Source organism: Neltuma alba, unplaced genomic scaffold, assembly GCF_004799145.2.
Source record: "Neltuma alba isolate B1F8T4 unplaced genomic scaffold, ASM479914v2 tig00013175_pilon, whole genome shotgun sequence".
In the NCBI taxonomy this organism is placed as follows: domain Eukaryota; kingdom Viridiplantae; phylum Streptophyta; class Magnoliopsida; order Fabales; family Fabaceae; genus Neltuma; species Neltuma alba.
Window position 1 is genome coordinate 1 of NW_021637485.1, and position 18,386 is coordinate 18,386.

General features: G+C 36.1%; 2 protein-coding genes across 7 annotated transcripts; one reads left to right on the top strand and one right to left on the bottom strand.

Moving 5' to 3' along the window:
- The first annotated feature begins 7,827 nt into the window (after window positions 1–7,827).
- On the top strand, window positions 7,828–13,066 carry LOC114735051 (transcription factor GTE8). Of its 6 annotated transcripts, none has more exons than XM_028922703.1 (12): window positions 7,828–8,155; window positions 8,232–8,335; window positions 8,868–10,132; window positions 10,250–10,298; window positions 10,388–10,519; window positions 10,952–11,016; window positions 11,111–11,183; window positions 11,798–11,878; window positions 11,946–12,067; window positions 12,170–12,236; window positions 12,372–12,502; window positions 12,593–13,066. In XM_028922703.1, the coding sequence occupies exons 3-12, from the start codon at window positions 8,885–8,887 to the stop codon at window positions 12,860–12,862; spliced, it is 2,238 nt and encodes a 745-aa protein (XP_028778536.1). In that variant the 5' UTR covers window positions 7,828–8,155; window positions 8,232–8,335; window positions 8,868–8,884; the 3' UTR covers window positions 12,863–13,066. The 6 variants fall into 6 exon arrangements, with proteins under 6 accessions (XP_028778536.1, XP_028778533.1, XP_028778535.1 ...); XM_028922700.1 differs by having other exon boundaries at window positions 7,828–8,145; window positions 8,232–8,272; XM_028922702.1 differs by having other exon boundaries at window positions 7,828–8,145; window positions 8,232–8,272; window positions 11,958–12,067.
- Window positions 13,067–14,664: 1,598 nt separating this feature from the next.
- Window positions 14,665–17,127, bottom strand: LOC114735060 (glyceraldehyde-3-phosphate dehydrogenase, cytosolic). Its single transcript, XM_028922713.1, has 10 exons — window positions 17,097–17,127; window positions 16,863–16,963; window positions 16,414–16,529; window positions 16,148–16,247; window positions 15,910–16,056; window positions 15,744–15,804; window positions 15,560–15,657; window positions 15,253–15,395; window positions 14,967–15,140; window positions 14,665–14,876 (listed from the first exon to the last, which is right to left on the bottom strand). Exons 1-10 carry the CDS (start codon window positions 17,125–17,127, stop codon window positions 14,834–14,836), a joined length of 1,014 nt encoding a protein of 337 aa, XP_028778546.1. The 3' UTR covers window positions 14,665–14,833.
- Between the last annotated feature and the right edge of the window lie 1,259 nt (window positions 17,128–18,386).

Consider the following 18,386-nt stretch of genomic DNA (forward strand, 5'->3'; position numbering starts at 1 on the left):
CTAATTATAAGACCCAATTGACTTATTTGAGGAGATTAAGGAAGTAAGTTAAGTTGGTTATTTATAACAAATAAGTGTTGTCATTCCTAAAATATCCTTGCTAATTAAGTATATTGGTTAAAACTATCATTATTAGAAGGATTATCTTGGAAAAAAAATGCATAAATATAAGAGACAAAATGGATTGGGTCTTATAATTAGGACCAAATAAAAGTCAAATTGGGTCTTATATAAGGACGGAGGAGTATTACTGTAGTATTTAGTGCTTTTCTTAAAAGGGGCAAACACGGAAGACTTATTTATTTAATGTTGTCTTTGTTATGAGAGAAACTCCTATAAGTGACAAATAATAAAGACCCCGGGTACAAATTAGTTATTTAGTTTTTACATTATTATCTCTAATCCTCAATATAAGAGTTAGATAACTGGTTTGGGGAATATTAAAAAATCAGTTAAATTGTTTATTTGTCACAAACATGTGTTAATCTTTTTAAACTATTCTCTTTAATAATATGCGTTGGGTGATTGAAATTATTTTTTGATAAAAATCCTTAGAATAATATGGATATCAGCAGAAAAGATATATAAAAAATAATGTGAATTGAGATATTATATTTAGTAGGTAACTCATGTTAAGTATCATTCAACTTCATACATTTGTCATCTTCAATTCAAAGAGACTATTGCCCCTCATACGGACCGTCAAAATTTGAGGAGTCATAGGCATTCCATTTAAAAACATAAAGGCCAATTAGGCATGCACGGTGATCCCTTGTGCTATTGGTCTGTTGGAATTATCCTGAACAAAATAGTGCCTTGAACTTAGTGCCGATCAGGGCCCAAACTTTAGTAGGTTGATGATTGCGTATCATAATTTTCTATCCATGATTCTTGATAGACACCGGTGCAGACAAAACTTTGACATCAATTAGAAATGACTTTTAAGTCGTATTGTAGAGGATAATATATAAAACTTAATAATATGTTTTATATTACGTCGGTAAAAAAATCAACATAGATGTCATTTTCTACATCAGTTGCATCTCAATTCCCCCAACTCTGCCATAGCACAGGGAATGAAACCAGGTGCTCTTGGGCAAAACCCTAATCTAGCTCCTTTCCCCATCACAAACTGATTAAGTAACATAGTTAAGCCAAGCTTATTTAGGTTTCGTGCAATCACAAATGGTGTGGAAAGATGAGTCAGTATAATTATACAATCTAAATTTAAGGACGCATCCTCGCAACTATGTATCGATTCCTTTGTTTCTAGTAACTTAAAGTTGGACATGGCCTAACACCACTTTCTTAAAAAAAAAGGGGAAAAAAATCTTTCATATATTGGCCATCTCCATATCTTTCCAAATGGGAGATACTGAATCATTCCCCTCCCGGCCTCCCCCTTCTCTGTATACCATCGTGGGCGGCTTTCGCGCACTGCGAAGTGAGAACTTCCTTTAGCTCCCTAAATATTACTTAGAACATAAGCTACTACTTTTAATGCCTAGTGTAAAAGTTAGTTGACTAATTTGAGTATATTAAAAAAGTTTGTTAAATTAGTTGTTCGTAATAATTAGGTATTGTTTCCCAAAATACTTTTACTAATCATATGTATTAGCTAAAACTATCATCTGATAGATCTTTTAACATGTGTAATTATTACAATGACTACTTTGAAAACATAAATAAATATAAAAGATAAAATGGACTGGAGTTTTATATTTAGAATCAAATTAAACGTTAAACTAGCTCTTATATTATAAATACCGAAGGTAATATATTGTAAAACAAGACCTTCAGTTGATATACTATATATATAACTAAATAGTCATATCTCATATGAGTAATATATTTTAATGCTTATTAGTATATTTGATCATTTTGCCAAAAAATATATATTATTGCTGATTTATCATTTTTCCCCCTATTGTTACAGTCACAGGGCAAAGTGGACTGTGGTGACCTCAATTGCTAGCTACTGTGTAAGAATTGTTGCTAATGTCAAGTTTGCGCCTTGTTTATGGTTGACCTGCAAGGTTTTTTAATGCTTACATAAACGAAGCCATGGTATGTTTATTTGTTCCAGATTCTATTGTGGTCCCTGCATTGATTATCTTATCTTGGCTAATAAGGGTTTGATTTGTCAAGAGATAAAGAATAATGGGATAATGAATTAAAAAAAGCTTCTCGGAGACTTTAAATCATCATATTATTAACAATGAGTACATGAAAGGGAGATAAAAACAAACAATATATAAACCTTGTTGACTTATGTATTCCATGCTATCTTAATTCTGTCCACTTCATGATAACAAGGCTTGGGGCTTGCCATTGTTTTAAAACACATGTTTTCTGTGTGTGTCCTTCTAGCTGCGCCCAACAACATAATCAAAAGGATGCCTGGAATTTGAAATGAAAGTAACATTTATTAGAAGTAATTAAGTAGCTTTTGAAATAAATTAAAGCTGCCAAAAATACCTTTGCTAGAAATTACTCAAATTAGTAGAAGCCATCCAAAAGCATAATTAAGAAGCAATGGGATCTCTGCTTATACGTGGCTAGGTGAAGTATATTCCCCATTACACTACTACAAAAAAGTTATTTTGTCTCTTATTCTTGTCTGTTTTTCAAAACAGAGAAAAAAAAGGCCACTATACTCGTTTGTTATGCTGTAACAACGAGTATGTGACTAAAACTTTTTATTTTAAATTTGAATTTTCAGAACGCAGTGTTATTTTTTTCATCAGATCAGAATGAATCCTAGCGGCGATTTCTCTTTTCCTCCTCTTCTCCTTTGCCGTAAGCTTCCTCTTTTTCCTCTTCCTCTCTTCTCATGTGATAACCAGCGTTCTTCTATCTTCTCCTGCTTGACCGACGATAGCTCCTGTTCTCTTCTCTTTCTTAGCAATGCTAAAACCCAACGACGACACAATGGACTCCACGACCAGCTTTTCTTTCCGATGGTGGATAGCTTCTCCTCTCTTCCTTTTCGTGCTTAGCAACACTTACTTCTTCTTTTTCTACCGTTTTAGCTTTGCAATAAGCAAGGTAGGTTATGTGATTTGGCGTTGAATGTTTTGGTTGTATGAGACTATTATATGTTTGTTAAAAGTGATTGTTTGGGTATTTTGGTGTTGAAAATTTTCTATTTAAATTTATTGTTGGTGAACAATAGCTTTTGGAAAGTAATGATAGTGATTGGAAAAGTATATTAAGATTAAAAGTATATTAAACTTGTTTAAATATTAATACACATAAGGTGTTTGTGAAAACATCCAGGAGAGAATCTGTTGGAATATGATAGTTAATTAAGTGTCCTCAATGTTTAATCTTCATGTTATATTTTAGAAAGGTATGGGATTCTAAAAGTTAAAATAGGTAATTAAAAAAGTTAGGATGTCATTAGATTTTCTAGTTTTAAACTTTTTTATGTTATGTGACTAAATTAAGGTTTTTTTTTTAACTAAGCTAATTTAGATGTTATTGTTGTTATTTGCTTTGACTCTTAAAATTATGATTTGCATGGAAAGCGTAACATAATTTGGTTATGCTGAATTACTATCATTGTTGCTCTATGTTGGTTTTGTTTTATACATTTTAGAATTACAGGTTATAGTAAAAATTGATAGTGCAAATAATTACATTTTTTTAAAAAAAAAACCACTATATTCGTCTGTTCTGACTAGACCAGATGAATATGCAAGGCACATACTCGCCTTGCATATTTATACATTTTAGAATGAACAAACGAATATGTGTCTTACATATTTATCTCTTACAAAACAGATGAATATCTAACTTCTATCTACGTCTCTTTTGTCTACGTCCCCGTTTAAACAGATGAAAAAAAGCCTCTAAAATAGACAAAAAAGGATTTTTTTTGTAGTAGTGTTATCTGAACTATTTGGACCATGCATACCAGTGAAATATGCTACACGTAATAAAATAATCGAAATTAAACAACGATAATTAATGTTAATTTACGTAATATTAATTACTTTTTGGAGACACAGGCAAGATTCATAAAACGAAGTTGTACTGTGACACTTGGCGTAGGTGTTGGATTAAAATATGATGCAAATATGCCTGCAAGGGTCGGGTCTGACTGGTCGCAAACGGAAATGCAAGGCGCCTTCCCTACCATGTCATGGGCTCGATACCTGCGAGTGCACCTGGGATTAGTCTGACCGGTTGTGCTGGGATACCCTGAGGCAGCGATACCATCCTACTCAACAAAAAAAATGATGCAAATATGCAATGGTTCTCTTTTACCATCGAGATTAATGTTTGAATTCAACTCGGTTATATAAATTTTACATACGCGGCGCGGGTTAGAATCATTAGTGTTCAGCTGTTCATTATAAAATTTTTGCTCATATTTACCGTGATATGTAGATGTTTTGTTCACAATATTTGCTCAGCCAGATCAGCACTTCTACCCCAATCATATCCTACCGCTCATATTTGTTCCAGGTTCTATTTGTAGTCCCTGCAATGCGTTGCTTAACGGAATAGTAATGAATAAAAAAGCTTCTCAGAACCTTAGAGACGCAAATGAATTGTTAATAACTAGTGAACATCTGAAACTAGGATCAAAACAGATAATATATATAAACTTTAGCTATCGAATTACTTATTATTTATGAATATAATTCTAGCCATTTCATGGTAATGAGGCTAGGGGTTTGCCATTGCTTAATTACGTGCTTTCTAGAGATACCCATACCTTCTAACCGCACCCGACAGCATAATCTCAAAGATGCCTGGAATTGTGAATGAGAGTATTTACATTTAGAAAGCAAGTAACATTTGTAATGGCAAAGCTACCAAACTTACCTTTCCACGAAATTAGAAGTCATCAATGAAAGCCATCACTGCATATTTGTAGCCGGAGAGGAGTATACTCCCCATCATCTGAACTATTTGGAATTCATACTATTGGAATATTCCATGTCATAAAATGATCAAAACCAAGAGGACGATTAACCAAATAATTGATGTTCATTTACACAGTATTAGTTAAATTTGTGTTTCCTGGGCCTACCACGAGGCACGTTGCTTATAACCAATGAATTGTATAATCTATTATAAATTTTATCATATATATTGACGTTGAATTATACTATTTATGACTTGTTACATATTTTTGGCAGGGAAAAATTTACGGAACAAAATTAAATTTTTTAGGCAATGGTTTTGGGTCTGCAAAGGCCCTTTATTAGGGCACTGTGGTCCGAAGTGTTGTTAGCTTCTCCGATGTAAAAGATTGCAGATTGTATGATCTTTTTTTTTTTTTTTTGGTTAAAAAAGTTTAAACAAGTTGAGTCCTGAGGGTCTACTTCTAGGTTAGGGAGTGCTTATAGAAATATTTACATATCCCTCTTCAATAAAGTCCTCGTATCGGGAGCATGATTCAAACTCATTATTTTGTGTTATGAGTCGATTTCTTATTAGTTTGATTAACTCTTATTGCTTGTTACGGAGGATGGGGAAATAAGTATCATGGACCCGTTGATCAGTCCATGGGCCCACTCCAGTACGCTGTGCTTGGTCTTCTTATATGCTTCCCCTCATTTCGAACTAGCTATGTTATTTTGGGCCTGCAATGAAACTCTAATTTTTCATACGAATGGGCCTAAGCCCAATTAAACTAGTAATTATACGTCTCTCAAAGAGCTACAGTGGATACCGTAATCTTCTTCATGTTTTGGGCCAGGGTTAACGTGCTTTATTTGAACTATCCCTAAACCAAAAAAAAAAAAAACTTTACAATTTTGAAAATCACACAATTTAATTTAATCATACACCTCTTCATGGTTTAAAATCTAGAAATTCTTAGGCTAATATGACATTTATTATAATGTCGTGCTTTTGTTTTTCCTTTGGACGTCCTCCCTTTCAATCCCCATCTCCTCTATCCCTTTCTTGTTGTTAAATTAACAATTAGGTTTAGATTTAGTTTTTTTATAAAATTATTATCTAATTTTAGATCTTGAAAAACATAAACAATCAAACTCAGACTGCTAAATTTTAAATTTGAAAGTTTTAAACTACAGTAGAAAAAATAAAAATGCTTCATAAAATATTAAATTTAAATTGTTTAAGTATTGATTTTGTGGTTAAAAAAAAGAGAGGGGAAATGGACAGGGGAAAGGGATGGGGGAAGAGAGAGAGAGAGGGGAGAGGAGAGAATTTTCTCCATATCAACTATTTCTCTTCAACAATCTATTTGATCTTTAATATAACTTTAATCCATTTTATCTCTCATATTTATTTATTTTTTCTCAAGATAGTTCTTGTAATAACGATAGTTTTAGCCAATATGCTTGATTAGTAAAAACATTTTAGAAAAGATAATATTTATTTATTACAAATAATTAACTTAACTAGTTTTCTTAATTAATTCAAATTAATTAACTATGTCTTATATCAAGGATCGGAGATAGTATCAATCTAGATATTATTTTTAAATGAAATAGATCAGATGCTGCGGGTTTAATTACATACTGAGCTGTGGTTTTAGCTAACAAATGGCATCTCAAAGGAGCCATATTAGTGACCGTGCCACTTGACCCGAGCATTTGTGTTGGCCCAAAAAAGAAAACCGAGCATTTGAGTCAGGACTTTTTAAAAAAGACGTGAACCTTTATGGAAAAGGACTCAATCCGCTTTTCTTTTTATACTCTTCCACCCCTATTCAATTTTTTATTTGTGGTAAACATTTAAATAATCTAGTTTTAAATATTGATTTTTCACAATTTGTTTGCTTATTTTTTTTATAATTCAACATTTTAATAATTTTAGCCTAACAGCTTTTTTTTAAAGAGTAGAAGACTGGAGATAGGGTTGTTCACAATCCCATTCTCAGTCCGTCTTGATAACCAAGAAGGAGACAGGAAATTTGTCTCGTGTTTCGTCCTGTCCTGATCTTGATAGGGGCAGAATAGGGATGGAACTCAAATGTGCCATTTTTTTGCATGTGATTGGATTTATTACAATGGATTTTTGTTTTTTGTTTGGCTTATATATATTTTTTAGTTCTTTGGACGTAGCCCTTTTAAACAAAAAGCCAAATAAATAATAACCAATAACACAATAACTCTGAAATTCATTTTTACTATCCCAACAATCATCAATAACAATAAAAGCTTTAAATAAATAATACCCATTCAACTACATATGTGCTAAAAAGTCACAAATATAAACATCTTGCATTATATATGCCTTAAACATTTTGTATTTTTAACATTTAATTTAATAATTATAATATGATAAAAAATTAAAAAATATTAGTACAGGGACGGGAGGTCAATCTCACCCTGCGTCTCGTCCTGATCCCAACTTTTGTCCTATACCAGCTTGTCCTGTTTCGGGACCAACCCGTCTCATCTTAGTATAACTAGGACCGAGATAGACCAGTAAGGCCAACTTTTAACACTCCTAACAGGGGGAGGATGGAGGTGAAAGAGCTCCCAATCCAACACTTTCTAATTGTCCAGAACATTCCAGAAGAAAAGGGTTTTTTGGGACCGGAAAGAGAAATGTTGATGGACAATAATTCCACAAGATGCGGCTAAATTCTACCAACAAAATCCACGTCAGATTTTAAAATCTATAGGCAAAAAAATGCCAATCAGATCCGACGGCCCAAATCATTGGCTTCCAAAACCTCGAGCAGAAAAAGCAAAAACCTTCAAAGCATCTTGTCCGTTGAATTTGTTCGTGGCGTTGGCGAATCAACGGATCAAATTCAGCGGTCTGTGACGTAGAGAAGTTGCTCTTTGATGGCCCATGCTCGCATCACGCCGTTCATTGTTTCATTCGGAGTCTAGGTCTGAAAAGTGAAAGCTCGCTCGGCAAGCGCGGCGTTCTCTTCTCTGCTCCGAAGTAACTGCCAGTTGGGCTTCCGCTCTTGGGGAAGCGCAATGTCTCATTGAGCAGTTGCCGCCTTCGACACTTTTTCGGGAATCTCACCGTTTAGTTGTGCCGTGATCCTCGTATCGATTTATGTTGTCACTTTTGGTCCTTGGATTCCCACTGCATAATCTCTGAATCTCATTTCCTGGGAAGGGTTTTTTTAACTGTTGTTCGATCCAAAGAAGGGCCTGTAATCTCAGCTGTAGTGAGTACGATGCAAATTTCAAAGTAGCGACTGGTAATTGTTCTTCGACGGCTATGAGCCTATGACCGTATTGAATTTGACATTTGTGATCTTCTTTTGGCTGGCTTAGGCTTGATTCATCATTGGAAAATTTTCCGTTTTGTGCGAAGTGCAAGTTGTTCTTGGGAATCAAGATGATCGCTGGAAGGGACTTGGGTCTTATTTAAATCTATGGTATCTTATAACTTCATTTCAGTTTCTTTCTTTCTTTCTTTTTCACGATTATTTTCTTTTTCAATACTTTTGAGTTCCCTAACTTTTTGTTCAAAGTAATTTCTTTCACGTCTAATGTGCACACGAATTGTCTTTAAAAACAACTCAATTTGTTTTCCTCTCAAGTGAAATTACCTTGGTATTATTATTATCAGGGCCCAGAGTACTTTGAAGTATCATGAGAAAGTTGTCTTTTTTCTTTATATAAACATATACATTACTGAGCTTCGCCATCAGGTTTGTTGGGACAACCAGAGATGGAAATTGATTTTTCACGGTCCTTAAAAAGAACTTCTTTTCCGCTTGGTTTACCTAAGTAATATTATTGTGGTCCTAAATTCACAATAACGTCATAAGAAAATTTTCTTCGCTACTTATGGCGCTTCTAAACATTTAAACTACTGTATGGTTTGGCGGGACAACCAGAGATGGGAAATGTTCTTTGATAGCCATTTTGGGTGTAAACACTGAGTGTCTCTATTTCATGTTACAGTTGTCAGATCTCTGAATATGATGATGGCTAAGAGTAATAGGTTCTCTGGAGGTTATTACGGCAATGCAGTAGAGATAGCCGATGAATCAGAGGGGTCTGGTAGCTCTGGACCAATAGATACTGAAATAACGGTTTCGGAGAACTCAAGTGTCCCTGCGAGGAGATGTGTTAGTTTAAATTCAAGTCACTGTGACAATTTTGGTGTTCCCATGCAAGTTCTTCGGTTGTCAGATATAACACCCCTTGAAAGAAAGGATCTGGTGCTTAGGTTGAGATCAGAGCTTGAACAGATTCAGCGACTTCAGAAGAAAGTTGAGCTACAAAGAACAAATGCTGTTGCGTTGTCATCAACCAGTGATATTCTTAGCTGTAGTAATGGACATAACAGGCCTCAATTAGAGAAGTCCAGAAAATCATTGGCTCCTAGTTCTGTTTCAGGGAAAAAATTGAATCCAACAGGTCAGAAGCCTCGTGGATGGAACCGGGGTTCTTCTGGGAAGTTTGAGCCTGCACCACAGACACAGACCACCTGTTCACCAACAGCTGCAAATACCTTGTTGATGAAACAGTGTGAGGCACTTTTAAAACGATTGATGAACCACCAATATGCTTGGGTTTTCAACACACCTGTTGATGTGGTGAAGTTGAATCTCCCAGATTATTTCACTGTTATTAAGCATCCTATGGATTTAGGAACAATAAAAAGCAAGATAGCTTCAGGTGCATACTCTGGTCCTTTGGAATTTTGTGAGGATGTAAAACTTACATTTTCAAATGCAATGACCTATAATCCACCTGGTAATGATGTCCATGTCATGGCTGCTACCCTTAGTAAATATTTTGAAGTGAGGTGGAAAGCGATTGAGAAGAAAATTCCAAAAACCAATGCTCATCCAATGCCAGTGAAATCTTGCCTCCATGAAGATGTGGAAGCAGCTAGACCAATGCCTCCTTCAAAAAAGAGGAAAATCACAACAATTCCCCATTACCCTGAAGTTGTACCTCCTGTTAAGCGAGTTATGACAGATGAGGAGAAGCACAATCTAGGCATAGAATTGGAGTCTTTGTTGGGAGAATTGCCCGCGCATATTGTAGACTTCTTAAAAGAACACAGTTCAAGTGGTAAAGAATGTGGAGAGGATGAGATTGAGATTGATATTGATGATCTCAGTGATGATACGCTCTCCACTCTACGGAAGCTTTTGGATGAATATTTGCAAGAGAAGCAGAAGTGCAATGAAAAGGCTGAACTGTGTGAAATAGAGGTATTATCCTGCAGTTCCTGCTCCCTTCCCTTTCATAGTTAAGCCAGTTTAATATTTCGTTTGAACGTAATTCTTTCTCCCTCTGACTTACGTTTGTTTATTTTTGTTATGTTGTAGTTGTTGAATGATTCTGGACCAAGCAATTTATCATTGCAAGCGTTTAAAGGTTATAGTCAGTGAGTGGGTTTATGTGCGCGCGCATGTGTGTACTGTATTTGATATTTGATATCTTATTTGAATATGTTTCGCCTTTAGGTGATGACCTTGGTGATGAAGACGTGGACATTGGTGGAAATGAACCCCCTGTCACAAGCTATCCTCCTGTGGAAATTGAGAAGGATGCAACTTACAGAATTAACAGACGTTCAAGTCCAGGAAGCTCCAGTGGTATGTGAGTTTTGGACACTTCTATATCTTCTTTGACTTTGAACAGTCTTACATTACTTCCTATTGCTTCTTTCATTGAGCTAAAATATAGGGATATTATAGTATATGCATCTGGGAACTGATGTGGGACAACGATATTATTATAATCCATATGGGGTTTCAACTTACTGCCACCTCTTTTTGACCGGGAATTGATCAAATCCTGTATGAGTATCTGCTAGCTTCATGTTGAATTCTTAGAAAAATAATGAATTTTGTTCTGAGAAGATGATGAGCTTGTTGTTTGACTCAACCAAACTTTGTGAAGGATAGGGTTATGATATTTTACTTTAAGGACACGGTGAATTGTTTGTAGTTGCATATTTAACATTTAATAATGAAGCTTTTGCATGGTTGCTAGTGCCAATGTCTAATGCGTGCTTTTCAATGCAGATTCTAGCGGGTCTTCTGATTCTGAGTCGAAGGATGCTAAAACAGGTCTAGTAAGAGCATCAAAGGTAATTTTTGGATTCTCTAAGCGTTTTCTGTTGGACTTCACCTCGTCTGTCTTTATTATTTGTACTCTAACTATCTATCTTGGTTTTTCTTTAGGTAGCAGACAGTTTGGGTCATGGAGCTCAATTGGATGAAAAGACTCAGGTTAATGATACTCTAGAAAAGAATCGTGAGTAATGATTCTTTGTTCTGCTTGTCTGTCATCTTGTGATTGATTTCTTAAAGCTAGTTGCGGTGATTATGATCTGCCGTTTTAAATGGGGTATGTATGGCTTATGTACATGCAAAAGTTGTACACAGGTTCCCTTCCGTTGTCTACTTGTGGTTGTATAGTTTACTCTCTCTTTGCGGCTGCTTGACAGAATTTTCTTTCGGTAAAGAATGGAAAATGCTGTGGTGATTTCTGTTTGTTTCTTGTTGCTAAATAATTCATGAAGTCTATGCCTTAATGAATTAGAGACCATGTAACTTTTCTATTAATGTTAGTCTACCAGTCTAGCATGTTTTCGTTGATGTTAATCTTGAACATCCGTAATGGTAGCTGCAAATTAGCTTCTTTTCTTTGGATGCTGTTCTTTCAATATTATTCACTTTAAAATCTCTCTGTTTTCACTGTAAGTGATAGGGAATTAGGGGTAAAAGGGTAGTTTGGTTAATTAGCTCAATATATAGAGTCTTGGAGGGTGTAACGGGAGTCTAGTGAATGAGCATTGCTATTTCGATCTCTTTTCCCCTTTACCAGTAAGATTAACTGACTTGGATTCTTACCTTTACGTCATGCAGAACCTGTTGTTGGGTTGGACCCAGTTGATGATAGTTCTGAGCAGAAGCCAAATTCTTTTGACTCAGACCAGTGTCGAGATGGTAAGAGGCTAAGAGTAGAAAATTATACAAGATATATGTTCTCCGTTAACACTGGATACCTACTAAGGGGTTGTTGTAGGGGATAGTGCTCCAAGACAGGTTTCTCCCGACAAGCTCTATAGGGCTGCATTATTGAAGAACCGGTTTGCTGATACTATCTTGAAAGCTCGAGAGAAGACGCTAATTCAGGTTTATAAAAATTTTAAGCCCTGAATGTGCTCTGCTTGTAAATATTTTGTCTGCTTATTTTCTCAATTTCATGTGGTACTTATTTAACGTGGCTGAGATCAGGGTCAGAAGGGCGATTCTGAGAAATTGCATAGGGAAAGGGAAAAACTGGAGATGGAGCGAAGGAAAGGTAATTAGTTGACATTACTCTTTGCTGTTTATAAAAGTGGTCTGCCGTATCTCACCCAAAAGAAAAAGTGCTCTGCCGTAGTGGTTGTTAAACCTCCTCTATTTAATACATCCACCATATTTACTTTGTGAGCAGAAAAAGCAAGGCTACAGGCAGAAGCAAAGGCTGCTGAAGATGCTCGAAAGCGGGCAGAAGCAGAAGCTGCTGCAGAAGCTCGGCGAAAGAGGGAGCTTGAGAGAGAAGCTGCACGGCAAGCTTTGATAGAGGTAAATGATGAGAATATATGTTGCCCATAGTTGTTCATCAGCGTGTTTTGGCCCCTATTTCATTGAAGCTTGTTCTGGAACTTTATGCAGGTTGAAAAGTCTGTTGATGTGGTAGAGAGTTCTCGGGTTCTTAAAGACTTGGAATTGCTTAGAGCCGCGCCTGCTGAACAACAACCGAGCTCTGTGGATGAGACGAGCCCTGATCACTCACAAGATGGCTTGGGTAGTTTCAAGTTTGGAAGTAATAATCCCTTGGAACAACTAGGATTGTATATGAAAGTGGATGATGAAGAGGAATTTGGAGAGCCACCCTCTACTCCACATCCCGTAAATGATGTAGAAGAGGGAGAAATTGACTAAGTGATGCTCGTCTTGTGACCCGGATTGAATTATGGATCATAGTACTAAGCTAATAATTACATTTATTCCGACGAAATTCTTTGATTCTTTCAGTTCCCATAATGTAGTCATCCATCACGAAAGGGTCTGACTCTGAGCATCGTTTTGGGTTGTCTTGGTATCTGCTTTGGTTTAGAAAAAGCCGAGCATCACGCTTTTCAGATCCCACCTGGGATATACCGATATGGTGTTTCATTATCTTTTTGTCAAGCAACGGGTGACGGTTCGTTATCTTCGCCTACCTACGAGTGTTAGTTCTCTATCTACGCCTAGCTATGAGTATTGCGGATGGGTATCAAAAGTTCTGCATAATCGTAGTTGCCTATAGTTGTTGAAAAAGACTAGTTTACGCGTTTGAGGAGCAAACTTTGAAATGTCATTACAAAACAACTAGACAAAGTTCTTCTGCAATTGAAATTTAGTGGCTATTTAATAATTGGCTGTTCTCAGTATTGGCCAATAGAATTGCCACGTATAGCAACTTTTTATGATTGAACGTTAATTTATCATTATTTTTTAATAAAGAATATCATGCATTATTTTATTTTATTTTTAAATGAAAACCTTCAAGTAACTGTTGATGAATCATTCATCCATTGATTCATTGAAGCCATGATTTAATTTAGGCTACGCGTGTGCGCCTTTGTTTATTGTGCCTGCATCTTTTTCGTTTACTCCCGACTCCCTGCCCCCTCACCTCTTTGTTTTTATGTTTGTGCAGCGGACAAGCCCACTTCTCGACTAGTTGACTTCTTGTGGTAATGTGTTTTTTTCCCCTTCCAATTACAAAACTAGGTACTAATGACTTGAAATTATAAGTAGTATTGAACACAACTTTTTACTTATAAGAAACCTTATATACTGCTAGGCCACAAAGTTATTCATTTCTTGTTTAAAAAAAAAAAAAGTTAACTGAGTTGGGTTTCAAAAGTTTATCAGAGTTAGGGGATGCCTCCAAACTCAAAAGACAATTACAAAAGTATTTACAGATCACTACCGACAAGGCATTCATATTGGCAGGGATATTTGAAATCAGTCTTGTGGATTATAAACTAACTTCTTACTAAGTAGGCAAACTTTTATTGGCTTCTTTCTATGACGTTGATAGTGCCAGTTTTAGTACAGGGAAAAAGACAGCTTCATTATTATGTATTCACTTTCACTTAACTAACAACAAAGTAGGAACTGACAGGAGAGATTCCCACCAATTTTCAATCTGATGGCAATACAATTCGACTCTAAAGGAAACGCAAGCATATGAACAACTTTCTTAGACTATGGAGCAATAGCGTCAGCCGTCGAGCATCAAATGGGCTTACATCATCCGAGCCTTGGTGCCTAATTGGATTGCGTGTTATCAATATAAGTGATCTTTTATACCCTCCATTAATGATGAACGACTGAGTTGAAGGCTTGAAGCTATATGCTTTGACTTGATTAAATGGCATAAAGATCGATCTGTCTTTTTAAGAGCTGTTTAATGGAGAATAGCGAGTAATCAACGTGTAACTTTCTAGGCATATAAACACGCATTGTAATTTGGTTGAATGAAAAATATTAGTTTGGCTGTGCAGAAACATATCATTATGAATAGGAGTATTGCTTCATACTATTGATAATAAATAGATCACAAGGAGTTGCCAAAAAAAAAAAAAAAGATCATAAGGACTTGTCCATAAGAATAAGAATAAACAAAAACTCTTCTCACAAAATTTGGTGTCCATAAAGAAAGCGGCAATGGGGCCATTCATAATTTTCCTAGTCAAGAAGTAACCTGGGAAGATAGTTTATCTGAAGTAATTCATCCAGAAGGCCACATTATTATGAAAGAATACAAGAAAAGAAGAAAACTAGTTTTATGAAGCCAGAGGTGCAGCAAGTTGAATGCTGATCCCAATTATGAGATTTGATCCAAACTCCATGCAGATTCACTTAGACAGAAGCCATGTGTCGAATCAAGTCAACCACACGTGAGCTGCCACAAAAATAAAAACCACCGTTCATTAGGAACTGAAAGAAGTGCACACCATTTTAAAAAACAAAAAGGTTAAGAATTCTGTGTCACCTGTAGCCCCATTCATTGTCATACCAAGAGACGAGCTTCACAAAATTGTTACTCAAAGAAATTCCAGCCTTTGCGTCAAAAATGCTTGATCTGCAGTCACCTACGAAATCTGTGGACACAACATCATCCTCTGTGTAGCCAAGGACTCCCTTCAAGCTTCCCTCAGATGCCTCCCTGCAAGGAATTTGTAGAAACTGGAAGATGAGCCATTGCCCTCATAATAGTGGAATAAAAATGGAGAGCATCACTTTATGTCTTCATCTCAAAATTAAAGCCCTATTTTTACTTGATAGCAGCTTTAATCTCATCATAACTGGCTCCCTTTTCAAGTCTAACAGTGAGGTCAACCACTGAGACATCAACAGTTGGAACACGGAAAGCCATGCCCGTCAACTTTCCGTTCAGAGAGGGCAGTACCTTACCCACAGCCTGAAAGGGGTAACGTTTGTCAGATATGAATTCACATTTAGGTGGGACATGCTTGTCTGATGACAAGGACAACTATGGCTGAAAGGGGTAACCTGAGCTTAAAATTTAATGGATATAGTGAGGGAAAAAAGATACGTATTGATCCATCTATGCGAGACAAATACCTTAGCAGCTCCTGTGCTGCTTGGAATGATGTTGAAGGAAGCAGCTCTGCCCCCTCTCCAGTCCTTCATTGATGGTCCATCAACAGTCTTCTGGGTGGCTGTGAGACAAAGAAAGATGATCAATGGGAAAATAAATCCTTTTCAACTTAGAGAAATTAGTAAAAGATTACCATTGGATACTTGCCAGTAATAGAATGGACAGTGGTCATAAGACCTTCGACAATTCCAAATTTGTCATGAATAACCTGGAGAACATTTCAAGGATATAAGGTCAGCCAGGGAATGTCTATATTTTTGAAAGCATTACAAGAATCAGTCTTTCACAGTTCAAGAAACTAAACTCAAACTACCTTTGCGAGGGGAGCAAGACAGTTGGTCGTGCAGCTAGCATTGGAGACAATATTAATGTCTGACTTGTATTCTTTCTCATTGACGCCGACAACAAACATTGGGGCATCCTTGCTGGGGGCAGAAATAATTACCTTCTTCGCACCACCCTAAGAACCAAACAATATGACCAGCCACAAAAATAAGATGACGGGTATGAGAACAGACAGGCCAAGTCAGGACCACTTAATATTGACAAACCTTCAAGTGAGCAGCAGCCTTGTCTTTATCAGTGAAAACACCAGTGGATTCTACAACATATTCAGCTCCTGCCTCACCCCATGGAATTTCCTCTGGGTTCCTAATCAGACAAATAATGGATATGTTAATATATAATCCATAGGAAACAATATCATTCATAAGCCATGAACAATGTGACTTATTACACACAAGCTAGTTGGCTTAATATCTTCAGGTATGAAGCATATCTCATCCAATTACCAAGTATAGGGATTAGAGAAGCATACTTTGTACCAAAAACAGAGACTGGCTTATCACCAAAGACAAGGGTCTTGGAGTCCTTAATCTTAATGTCATGGTGCTTCCATTGGCCGTGAACAGTATCGTACTTGAACATGTAAGTCTGCAGGGCAAAACTTCAGCTTTACGTGCGCAAACGCAAAACTTGATAACATATGGGTGCAGGCTCATTTGAAATAAATTAATGCAGACAGACGAAAATGATCGAGGTGTTTGAATATGATGATATGATGACATTATACCTTTGAATATGATGATATGATGATATTATACCCTTTTAATTAATATGGTTAGCAACGAAAACATCATGATTAACATTACAGGAAAAAATCTATCCACCCAGAATGTCTCACATTTATGATCATATGTGGTGGTATCTGCCAAAAGTACCTCACTACCTCAACACAGACCCGGATGCTAAAATTGCTAAGCTTACCATGTAATCAATTGAAATGAAAGGATCGTTGACAGCGACGAGCTCAACGTCATCTCTTTGCAAAGCCACTCTGGCCACCAGACGGCCAATCCTTCCAAATCCTTCACCATCATAAAATCGCACAATAACATAGACCACACAGTTAATATCAGAATATCAACAAATTAAGCAAATTTTAACTTTCCCGCATAAAGAATAGTAGAAATGAATGTCATTGCATCAAAATGTATATACCGTTGATCCCTATCTTGATCTTGGCACCCATAACTCTGTTTAGAGAAACCTGAAACGAAGAAGAGACTCGGAGTGTAACGAAGGATCAAGGCGAACGTGAGAAGTGGAGAGAGCAGTGAGTGAAGAGGCGATGTATATGGGAGTGAGCGAAGAAGCTCAAGGTTGATCACAGCATATATAGTGCATGCATCCACCGGTTTCGAGAGAAAAGTTCAAAACAAATCGCAATATTAAGCACAAAACTTTCACCGCATGGCCTGCTTTGCTTTCTGTAGAATAGGTAAAACATGCAGAAATTTATACTTTTTTTACCTTTTGATTTTTTTTCTAATTTTTTAACACGCCATAAAACAAGCGTTTTAACTAAGACCTTTTTACATGCCTCTATTCTTATCTCATGGCTACTAATTTATCGTCATTCTGTTCCCATTATAACGTTATACATTTTTCAGAGTAATAATTATATTTATTTTCAATCCCACGCATCTTCATGTGACATCAAAAAGAAAAAAAAATACATAATTTTATGTTTTCTTAATTATATCATAGGAATCTGAATCTTTCACCACTATTCTAAATTGGACTCGTCTTCTTATCATTTGAGCTGGGCAGCCAGCCTCGGAATTATTACCGAAGTTTTTAACTTTTAATCAAAATATGCAATGCAAGTATATTATTTTTTTTTTTAAACAATGATTTTAAAAGTTTTATTATATTTTAAAGGTTCTTATCACTAAGATATCGGAAATACACAAGTGTGTAATTCTGTTCCGTTTCGTTGTAGAAATTACTTGAACAAATTCCCAAGAAATTGGAGTAATGCTTAAAATTTTCATACACGTTCAAATACAGCATTATGTTTATGTAGTTAGGAATCATCCCAAAACTAACGTGTCCTTCTCAGAATTGAGTGAGCTGAGGTTGCAGGGGTGAGAATAATGAAAACGCAAAGGATGATTCCTAACTACATATACATACATAATGCCCCTGTAGGAGAAAGTTCAGTTCACACGCTTCAGAATGAAAACGATGCTTCTGGTTCATTCGCTCTTACGCAAAGCTACAAGCGACCAAGGTACCTGACTGACACAACAAGAATTCAAGTCATTTCATCATTTCATCTCCTTTTTATTGTTATACTCTACCCGTCCTTAATATAAAATTCATTTAACTAATTTGAATAGATTAAGAAAGTTAGGTAAGTTAGTTAATTATAAGAAATGTAACATATTTTTCTTAAAATACCATAATCATCTTTCTTAATACCCCTTCTCCCTCTTCTATTTGATT

What these genes read in the sequence shown, in the direction of transcription:
- LOC114735051 (XM_028922700.1), top strand. An exon ending in TGATACTCTAGAAAAGAATC is followed by an intron (nt 11,184 to 11,797) that starts GTGAGTAATGAT and finishes TACGTCATGCAG; the next exon opens with AACCTGTTGTTGGGTTGGAC. An exon ending in CACGGCAAGCTTTGATAGAG is followed by an intron (nt 12,503 to 12,592) that starts GTAAATGATGAG and finishes AACTTTATGCAG; the next exon opens with GTTGAAAAGTCTGTTGATGT.
- LOC114735060 (XM_028922713.1), bottom strand. Translation starts at nt 17,127, where the DNA reads ATGGGTGCCAAGATCAAGATAGGGATCAACG. An exon ending in AGGCTGCTGCTCACTTGAAG is followed by an intron (nt 16,057 to 16,147) that starts GTTTGTCAATAT and finishes TTTGGTTCTTAG; the next exon opens with GGTGGTGCGAAGAAGGTAAT. An exon ending in GAGATTAAAGCTGCTATCAA is followed by an intron (nt 15,141 to 15,252) that starts GTAAAAATAGGG and finishes AATTCCTTGCAG; the next exon opens with GGAGGCATCTGAGGGAAGCT.